Genomic DNA, 10,801 nt, shown 5'->3' with positions numbered 1-10,801 from the left:
GGGAGGGCAGTGCAGGAGTGGGGCTGGAGGGCAGTCTGAGGCCGCAGAGCAGGCATGAGGGTGAGCTGACCAAGGGACCTTGTCGACTGGAGGGTACCCCGGACACAGTCAGGTGCTCACCTAGTGTTGCTTGATGGGTAATGAAGGAGAGACAGAGGAAGAGGGTGCAGGGGTCCCGTTCTAGGAAACAAAAAAGGGAGTGCCCAAATCCCAGCTGTGTGTGAGAAAGGTTTTCCAGCAGTGGTGACAGTGACGGGGGACGGGGAGAGAACTCAGTTACGAGGGCCAAGTGGACTGCAGAGGGGACGAGGGCGTATGTGAAGTTGCTATCCATGGAGTCGGGATGGTGAATGACAGATCCACAGTAAACACTGATTAATTGGAAAAGAGAGAAGCCAGCGCTGGTGGGAGGATGGAAGGGAGCTGAGGGAGGGGAAATCAAAGACAGCTCCCGAGTTCTCACACCTACTGAGCCGGGTGATAGGGGTGCCAGTGTGAGACACAGAAAGAAATACATTTTATATCTGACCCAGCATGCGCGCGCGCACACACACACAACATATATACCATTAAATTTCGCAAAGCTTTGTTTAACCTTACTGTAAGCGATTCACACTGCAAGTGTTCAAAGGAGTTCTGTACCTTTTTTTAAAAAATGTGATTGTAACCCCAGATTGATTTCATAGCCAGCTAATGGATTATAACTTAGAGCTTAAAAAGCACTGAAATGAGGGCTCAGAAATGAGCCCTGGGCCAAGGCAGGTGGTTTAGAAGTCCTCACCCTTCTCTCTCTGTTTCTCAATCTCTCTCCCTCACAGGTGGGAAGATTCCTAGGGGAGGTGGATGGTGCCCTTATGACCCAGCTGCTCAGCACGGGGGTGTTCAGCCAGTAAGTGGGACATGCTTCTCCCCAGTCTGAATACACGCAGAAAAGGCGGGTTCTGATGCTAAATGGTCCAGACAGATCTTGGAATCCTGACCTCAAAAACTTATAGTGAGAGCCCCAAAGAGCTCCAAAAGCAATCTTTCTGAAGCTAGAGGTTTGACAGGGATGGGAGGGGCATAAGTTCATGTGGGGCCTTGGAAGGAAACCCAAATTTGCTATTCCTTTTCTTTAAAGCAAAGTACAGAAATGTAACTTTTGGCATGTGCTGTCTTCTGATCTTCCCATCTTAACATATGCACCTGTCAGGAATCTCAGAGAATGAAAACCCTGCAGCAGACTCCTCTGGGGCAGGGGATGGGGACAGGATGGGGACGGTGACAGGATGGGGAAGGAGCAGGGAATGGGCTGGACTTGCCATATCCTGTCTCCGGTTTTCAGAGTGACCATGTATGACTACCAGGCCATGTGCAAACCCCCGAACCAGCATCACAGCGCCGCCCGGCCCCTGGCCAGCGTGAGTGTTACCCTCGACCTCTCCTCTGCCAGACAGCAAGCCCTCCACCTACCCTAAAATGAGGTCACCTGGTCCCTTGTCTCACTCATTCGTGGGCATCTGGCCTCAGGGCCCCACTTTAAACTGACCAAAAAGTCCTCTCCCACTTCCGCCTGCACCCCTGATCCCTGCACTCAGCCTGCCCCAACCCCAGCCCTGAAAGGCTTACCTTCGGGGCTTCAGGGAATTATTTTGGCAGCTCATGAAATACAAGGCCTCTGGCTCCTAACCTCACCTTCTAGTGTGGTCTCACAGACTGTCAGGAGCTCTAGGCCCATCAGGATGAAGCCTGGGCTTCTTGACGGGCATGTCGAACCTGAGATGTCTGGCCTGCAGTAGGAGTTTCTCAGAGAAATCAGCTTTCCGGGCTCCCCCTGCTGGGAAGGGGTTGGGTGGTGGCAGCAGGAGGGGGCATCCCAGGGTCGTGGTCTCTAATGGTGGTGCTGATTGGGGCACTGTCCTGGGCCTGGGGTTAACCGTGTGTCCCCTCTCTTCCCCAGCCCATCTCTGCCCTCCTGACTGCAACCAGATGGCTGGCAAATGAGCTTTTGCTGTGAGTGGGGGGCTGAGGCTGGGGGCTGGGGTCTTCACACAGGTGTGGTTTCTGAAGGAGCCCTTAGAGCCAAGCTGTCTGAGGTCCCCAGGACCCCAGAGGAGGAGGGCAAGGTCCCAGGGAGGAACTGGCCCTGAGTGTATGAGGCCTCCTCCTCCTTCATGCTGCTGCCAGGGAGGGGCACCTCTCTGCCCACCCGGGAGCCCTGAAGCAGGGAGGAAGGTGTCCCAGAGGATGGGGGCTGGACCGGGGACCACCTGGGAGCGCTGGTGCTCCAGCTGTCAGGCCTCCGAGATTCAGCTCTGTGTCCGACAGGTTCCTGCTGGAGTGGAGCACCTGGGGCTCCCAGTATGCGGACACTGGGGCGGAGGGTGAGTACATGCTACTGTAACCAGGTGTTTGATACCAGTGCCATTTGTCAGCTAACGGGAAACACATCACCTCTAGGTGGGTGACAGAGGGGATGGGAACTCTGGAGAGTTCATTGTTCATATCTCATCCTGCTTGGCCTTCTCTCATCACCTTCCCCTCACTCCTGGCTCCCCTCACCTCTCTGTGTGACATCATACCATCTCTGGACACCACTGCTCCATGCGACATCATCACCCTGTGACGTCCTGACCTCATGTGATGTTATGCCCACCCTGCACCGTGTCTCATGTTCTGGGCAGCCAAGTCTGTCTTCCATCACTGTAAGTAGCACCCACTATGGAACCAGGTGGATGGGACAGGGTAGCACAGAGTTGCAAAGGGCCCATCCTCAGTTCTCCATTAAAGGGGTGCACCCAAGAGGACTGAGCTGTCTTCATCCCCAGGCACCCCTGACTCAGGGGGCCTCTCCCAATTTAAAGCCCCATTCCTTAGGGGCGGGAAGATAGTCCAGACCTCATCCCACACAAGGACAGTCTTACGCCAGGGAAGATGGAACGCCCCAGCCATCTCCGTGGGTGAGAACATTTATAAGTCTAAGAGGTCATGTGGTCCAGTGGCTATGACCACAGGCAAGTGAGTGGCCATCAGGTCACCCTGTGAAGCACAAACAGTGGTGCCTTCAGCTCAGGCGTCCCCTGCGCCCTCAGCAGTGCTCAGGTTGAAGGGGTGGCAGGCAGGGGCCTCGTCTGATCACTGGGACACTCTCGGGATAATATATGTCCCATGACCTTCTATCTGAGGACAGTGTTCCTCAAAGCCCTGACCACAAATCAAAGAAATGTCCTCACTGTCAGAGCCAGCTGTGATTCTGGACCACACCCCAAGGAGAGCGAGGCTGCCTTATCTTAAAATGCAAAGGGACATCATCACTTCCACTCCCTGGTGGCCCGAGGCTCCCCTTCCACACAGGACCATCTCTCCTTAGCTGGCTTTGCTCAACCCCTCCATGCCGATAGAGCCTCTTCTGTGGGGTTCTGCCACTGCTCCACTGCCTAGGCTGTACTCCCCAACTCTGCTTTTTCACAGAGTTTGGCTTCCTGATGAAAAAATAATTTCCACTGTGTCATCTCTCTGACTGTGCTTCACTCCCTCCCTCTGCCTCTACTGTAGGCGTCCTTGACCCTCGGCTCACGTGGCCAATTTCCTGCCATGTTTCCAAACTCCTTTTGGAAATCACACCCCACAGTCTTCACAGGACCGCTCTGGGGCAGTTCATAGTCACTTGGTGTTTGTGACGAGAACCAGGAACCATGTGTCACCACCCATGTAGAAACAGGTCCCTCCTCCTCTCTGTCTTTCTCTGCAAGCAGCTTCATCCTGAAAAAGCTGAGCGCGATCTTCCTCACTTCACTCGTTGAGAATTTCTCATCTTCAGGACAGCTGTCCCTGGAGCTCCACTCCTCCCCGATCCAGCCAGTCAGCCATGTCCTCAGTGAAAGAGCACTAGGCTTGGAGTCCAAAGGCCTGGACTGAGTGCAGGCCCTGCTGCCCCTCCCCAGCTGTGCGACCCTGGGGAAGCCACTCACCCTACCGTTGCTGGCATGGTTACTCTCGTCATCACTGAGATGGCCTACCCACACAAAGTAACCCAGCTGATGGGGTAGACAGGCCAGCCCTCGGCCAGCCCCTACTGGGTACGAGGCCTGTGTAACTGGGCCCGGAAGGTGAGGAGCCAGGTTGCGAGCCTTTGCAGGCTTTAGTCAGAGTGCCCACTCGTGCTCTGCGAGGGGCCTGGAGAGCAGGGCCACCCAGTGGCAGCCCTTGAAGGCCAGTGCGACTGTGGCCAAAACCTGACCACCTGTGCAGACTGCCAGCTGAACACTAAGGTTCTTCCACTCAGCTGGGACTTCCCTGTGTGCAGCCTGGCATCTCCTCTTGCCATCAAGGTCCGGTGGGAAGTTTCTGGGTCTGGGAGTTAAGGAGACCCATAGCTCCCCTACCGACCGTTGTGTGACCCTGCAAAAGATCACACCTACAAAAAACAGGAGACTATTGCCTGCTCCGCCTAGTTCACAGACAGGCCCTGAAAATAAGAGGAATAGCATGGAAAGTGCCTTGAAGAGATAGAAGTACTGTTTAACAAAATGGCACTGCTATTTTAAACAGAAATAATGTCATTCAGCCTGTGAACTGGCCCTGTTTGCATTTTGCTCACCTCAGGAACAAACATGGATCCTTTGGGGCAGGCTCCCAGGTCCTCCACTTTTCTTTGTGCCGAGTCCTTTCTGAGTGGATTCAAGTGCACCACACAGACATGCAATGAGGAGCCCCAGAGGCTAGGGGCTGCTTAGGCCTCCCTCAGCCCCTGGCCATCGCCAGTCTGCTCTCTAAGCAGCCACAGGGACAGAAGAGCAGGGCTCATCCAGGACCTGCACTTGTAGAGCACCTTTGCTAGACCTGAGAAAATGTCACTTGTCCATAATGAATCGGAGGAGTGATGTGATTAAAGTGCTAAAGTCTCCCCTAAGCCACACCTCGGCTCTCTTACTGCCTCTCCTTTCCTCTCAGACCCTGGGGGGGGTCTGAAATGCTGAAAGGAGCCTTAATGATAAGTACATTTCCACCTCTGTCCCAACACCAGCTTACAATGAAGAGGAAGTGGCTTCCAAGGAGAGGAAGTGGCTTTCTCAAGGTCATGGAGCTAATGTGTCCATCACACACAACTGACATATAAGGCCCCTGATGCCTAGTCTTCTGCCCTTTCCACTGCAATCCACTCTGCTCCATTTATTCGATCCCTTTTCCTTCTCTGTTTTTCTCCCACCTCACCCCTCTTTCATGCGTCCTGAGAGCTTTCTAACAAGGGAGCCATCTGGAAATGGACTAGGGGGTGTAGTGGCCATACCTGCCCTGGAAATGTTGAAGCCGAGATCCCCGCAGGCAGGACTTCTAAGGCCTTTCTCCCCCCCACGCCTCTGTCTCCCCGCAGCCCACAAACACAAGAAACAGGACACGCTGCAGCCCTGCGACACGGAGTACCCTGTGTTCGTGCACCAGAGGGCCATCCAGGAAGCCAATGGGATCCTAGAGTGCGGGGCCTGCCAGAAGTAAGAGCCGAGTCAGCTTTACCTGTCCCCAGCCTAGGGGCAGGGCTTAGTCACCCACAAGGGGTCATCTCTAAAGTGGGAAGAAAGGAGGGGCGATCTGAGTGAAAGGTCACGCTCCAGAGACCTTTGTTTCCCACTTTCCTTAGTGAAGGAAACAGGCTGAGGCAGACGGTATGAGGGAGGAGGCCACTTGGGGACAGGGGACAGTCTGGTATGCTGTGTTAGGGGGACTAGGGAAAGGAGGTCCTGAGGCCAGATCCTATATCAGCAAGTCCACCCCCACTCCAGGCCCCAAAGCCATTCCAGACCAAAAAAAAAAAAAAAAAATGATCCCACTATTTATCTCACTCTCACTCAGGGTCAGGGCTATATGAGCTCAAGTCCATTGTTGAGACCTTGGGAGGCAAGGGTAGATTTGAGGGAAGAAACGAGTCAGCTCTCTCTTAGAAATCTGTGTATGCAGAGAAACGGGAAAGCTTAAGGAGGTTCTCGGGAAATGAGTGGGCTGGAGGAGGGTTCATAGCATTGTTGAACCTCATCTGGCAACTCCATTCCTAGGCCGGGAGCTGCACGTGGGCTCAGCCTATGCTCAGATCTTCTCCCACCTAGATACAGCTTGATCCAGCCAGCTGTGCCAAGCCCTGGCTCAGGAAGGCAGGGAGGCCTGAATGAAAATACTCTCTTGCTGACTCCCAACTCTGACCTCGAGGAACTCACCACCCAGGAAGCTCTGTCCTGGGCCAGCAGGCAATGGCCTTCTCTAGAGTGTCCCCTTAGCCAGCCTTGCTTTTAGCAGGGGCTTCCCAGGATATCCCCAAGAGATCCCAGACATCAAGCAAATTATTTTATAGTGCAACACCTCAGACGTTGGCATCAGGCAGAGCCAAGCTCCCATCCCTGACTAGTGTGCAATGTTGGGCGGCTTTAATCTTAACACAGAGGTTTTCCTGGAACTATTGTTGTCTGTGCACCTAGCTCAAAATCTTATAAGGATGGTGCAAAGCCAAGACTTTAGAGTAGACAGACTTGAGTTTAAAAAGTGGCTCTGCTACTTCCTAGCTGTCTAAACTTGGGCAAGTTACTTAGCCTCTTCTAGCCTGTTTTCTCATCGACAAAACAGGAGTAACCTATATGGTGTGGTGAAAGTTAAATAAGTGTGTGTGTATGTGTGTGTGTGTAAAATCATCCAGCCCAGAGGAAATGCTAAATGGCAGCTAATATTATGTAATGTACCAGGCCTTGTGCGTAACAGGCTTGCCATAATCCTTTACTCCCTCCCTCTGCAGGACTCCTGGGCAGTGTGCAGGAGCACTGTGCCACCTTGTGGCCAAAACTGAGCATTGCATCTTCCCCATATGGTCTGCCATGGCCACACTCACCCAAAACAAGGATTGCCACACATCCCTATTTGTTTGGCGCAGTCCTAAGTGATATCTAAGTCACTGCACATATTAATAACAACTCCTTCACTCTCAAAAATGTCCCAAATTGGACAGCCTCACCTTCTCCAATCTTCTAGGAAAGGTGCAGTACCACTGCAAGGACTTGTGGGTAAGATAAAGCAATAGCACTTAGTCAGTTGCCCAGGACTCTTCCTGTGGCTGCTCTGCTCTGAACTGTCTCATGGTTCCATTTCTTACCCTGCCACCTCAACTCCATACTAGAAATCCAGAAAGTTTTTTCCCTAGAAGCCCAATGTCAAGCCTTCCATGGATTTCCAGGACCCCACTTTTCTCTTTGCTGCAGGATATTTGTGATTCAACAGATTCCCAATAGTAACCTTCTCCTCCTGGTGACAGACCCCACCTGTGACTGTAGCATCTTCCCGCTAGTCCTGCAGGAGGCTACAGAAGTCAAATATATCCTTTCAATCTTCCAGGATGTATGGGATGAGGGAGGGGTGGAGGTGCAGGAAATATTGAGGGGCTCGGACCCTCCCTCACCACCAACATAAACCCCCACACAGAGCATAATTATCTGTTCTCCAACCCTTCCCCCAGGCCTCTGGGTGCTACCTCCTGACCCCAGAAGCCACTTCCAAGGCAGTTGGTACCCTGGACTTTTCCGGAACTTGGTCTCCAAGAATCAGTTCCTGCCATGAGGTGTTCACCTTAACAGTGAATCCTGCACATAATGCCTCTGTCAAGTGTGACAGGATGCGCTCCCAGAAGCTCCGCAGGCGACCAGACTCCTGCCATGCCTTCCATCCAGAGGTGGGGGTTGCTGGGGGGTGAAGGGCGGGGCTTGGTCTTCACCCCCAAAACCTCGGCTCTGTGACTATGCCTGTGTACCTGCAGATATATGCATCTGGACACAGGAATGCAGTTGCACATAAATATATTCATATATGTGCATTCAAATATTAAGTGAACCAGGACCCAAGGGGACTTCTACAAAGAGAGCCACATTTCCCAGAGTTTAGGCCCTCAGTGAATTAAAACACAGCCTCCCTATATTGTCCTCATTGTCGCTGCACTTAGCTTTGAATGGACTGATCAAATGGTAGGAAACCATTATGTTCATAATACTAACGGTGACCAACATTTACTGAGCACCCACCATGTGGCAGGCCCTAAGCTGGGTGCTTTATGCACATTATCATCTTTGCTAGATATGGCTGCCACAGATAATCCACATCGAAGAAGCTCCCAGAGTTGATGGCTTCCTTGAAGTCATTCTCGGAGGATGACCCCACAGCCAGTCTTGAGAAGTCTTGAGCCCTGCTCTTGGGCTAAGTGACAGCCTCTACTTTCCCCTAAAAGAAAGGGATTCTAAGAAAGGTGGTGATGCTTCTACTTTCTGGAACTCCTCTCTTTCCCCGGGTTTTTGGCCCCTGTTAGTCCTAGAGACCCCATCCCTACTCCTTGCCTCCTCTGGCTGGAGTGGTTACCTCACCTTGAATGCCGCACCTTCATCACTGCTCTGGATTCGCAGGAGAATGCCCAGGACTGTGGTGGCACCTCGGACACCTCGGCCTCGCTCTCCCTCCTCCTGCTGCCTCTGTGTACCTGGGCACTACCAACCCAGCTGCTGCGGTGACCCCCACCCAGTCTGACCTCTGTTTTGACAAGGTGATCCTTCCAGAGACATTTTAAAGAGTCAACAATTGATGTGGGATCTACTTCACTACAGTTGGGTTATCACACAGGTCAGTGCTATCTCAATCTTGAGCTAATGGTCACTGCCTCCTGAGGTTGCTGGATGGAACCAGAAACCACTTCCCAAAGACCTTCCAGGATGGCTGGTACCACCCACCCCATCTTGATGGGCATTCTTCCATCCTTCCTATCTCCTCTTTGAGAGTCTAACATGAGCTCAACTTGGACCAAGACAAAAGAATTTAGTTCCATTTATTCTCCAGAAGTCCGGACCCACGAAAACAACGTCAGCCGTTTCTAATGAATTTGGTTGGTCTTCAGTAGAACCCAAGGTCTTAAAGGTATTGAGAAAGAGGAGCAGAATGAGACCAACAGCACCAACAGCAAAAATGAGACAAAGAGAAGAGGAGACAAAGCTTGAAATATAGCTTCCTCAAAGTGAGGCACATGGTCCAGGCAGCTCGATTTCCTTGCTGCTGCTCAAAAAAGTTCTAACTAACTGTGTGTGTGTTGGGGGGGCAGGCAGCAAGCCTGTGTTCAGAATCCTTTTACATCACCATGGCTGCATGTGATGTCTGCAAATTAATGCTATTAAAACACTTCTAAAAACACTTTTGCGAAGCGTAACTAAGGAAATTTTGCATCTAAGAAAAAGCCAATACGGTGAGGTATACAGATATTGCATTGGAAGGTAACATGAGCTCAGCGGAAGCGATAGGAATAGCTCAGCGAGCAGAGAAGCCCCAGGGAAAGTAGCCCTTCACAGCGGCATAGTGAGGGGTCTTCTGAGAGCTAACTCTGGAATCCCTAGGAGGTCCAGGTCCCATGATAGTCTTTTTCCGGTCACAGATCTACAAAAGAGACTACCTGGCTCTGTTCCTGGGGTTAGAACTTTTGGGAACATTCCAATTTGCCAAGCAAAGGCCACCAGGAAGGGTGCTATGTTTGGGAACTCACTGTCCACATATATACCTCCTCCAGGGTCTTGAGGTCCTGGAGTTTTCTCCTTTCTCCCCCTCAGATCTGGCTCCTGAGAGACAGCACTGTGAGAGCAACATTAAAGGCAGGACTGGGTAGAAATCTGGGATGGCCTCAGGTCTTTCAGTTTAAACAACCTCCAATGAGGAGGTCTAGCCAAGCCCCAAATGACAGGCAAAGACAGCGCACAGGGCCTTGAGGGACCTTCTTCTCAGACCTCCACACTTCAAAGTACAAGTTTCCCACCAGAAATTGGCCCCACTTCTCTCTAGAGTAGGCCAACTCACTAAAACATTCATTATTGTGTTTCGACACAAACACACGCATTTGTAAAATGCTGTATATTGATTACATGTTATTTCCGTTACCATTTAAGTCACACAACAATCCTGTGAGGTAAGAATTAACAGCCTGTTTACAGCTGAAGAAATCAAACCTCAGAGAAAATAAGGGATAGACTCAAGTTCACTCACTCAGTTTAAGTGGCAGAGTGGAAGGAACAGGTAGAGTTTACATGTACAAGGGAAGTAACCACTATTAACTCATTCAACACAACGCCCCTCCGAAGCAGGCCCTGGTATTAGTCCCATGTTAAAGACTAAGAAACTGAAGCACAGAGTTGAAAATTGACTCCAAATTATTAGAAAAGTATTGTGAGGTTTGAATGTGATAGTCACATGATATGCCTATTATTATTGCCTTGTTTCATGGAAGAGGGGACCAAGAAACTACAGGTTAGATGCACGGAACAGCAGGCAAAGGTTGTTAAGTGTGCATCTGGCACAGGTGGGTGAGTAAGCAGCAGGGAGCCCTCCCTCCCCAGGATTCCAGCCCCACCCTGCAAGGGCCACAGCCATTCATGTGCCTTTCTGTGGCGTTAACAAGTCTTCAGGCCTCCAACGGCATCTGATCTCAACTACTGCCTCCCAGACACCGACTGCTGGTATCTCTCTAGGACAACAATCTGGTGTTGTCTTTTGAAAGGATCGTCTTCACCATCCAACAAGGGAGAGCATTTTCAGGTAAATTTATCAACTATTTTAGCCATATAGTTTAAAACCAAGCTTAGGAAGCGCTGGCCTCGTTTTGTCCGCTTCATTCCCATATCTCTGCACGGCCAGGAGGGGACTATAAGGTCTGGAAATCCCATTAGGAACCACTGGAACAAAGACCACTTCTGATAAACTAGCCTTGCTCTCTAGCTTGGAGAACAGACTATTCTTGTGAGTTTTGCCTTAGAAAGTCAGAGCTATT

General features: G+C 51.3%; 1 protein-coding gene across 1 annotated transcript in view; it reads left to right on the top strand.

The window, feature by feature from the left end:
* Positions 1-9,086, top strand: part of CACNA2D4 (calcium voltage-gated channel auxiliary subunit alpha2delta 4) — a 115,267-nt gene extending 106,181 nt beyond the window's left edge. The window contains exons 36-39 of the mRNA XM_039868795.1: positions 5,354-5,471; positions 7,218-7,330; positions 7,602-7,684; positions 8,406-9,086. Of these exons, the coding sequence (XP_039724729.1) occupies positions 5,354-5,471; positions 7,218-7,330; positions 7,602-7,684; positions 8,406-8,510 (419 nt within the window). The 3' untranslated portion in view covers positions 8,511-9,086. The remainder of the gene's footprint in view (positions 1-5,353; positions 5,472-7,217; positions 7,331-7,601; positions 7,685-8,405) is intronic.
* Positions 9,087-10,801: the final 1,715 nt, after the last annotated feature.

The sequence above is a fragment of the Pteropus medius genome, unplaced genomic scaffold, assembly GCF_902729225.1.
Source record: "Pteropus medius unplaced genomic scaffold, Ma_sr-lr_union100, whole genome shotgun sequence".
Classification (NCBI taxonomy): Eukaryota; Metazoa; Chordata; class Mammalia; order Chiroptera; family Pteropodidae; genus Pteropus; species Pteropus medius.
This window is presented reverse-complemented; position numbering and strand designations above follow the sequence as displayed.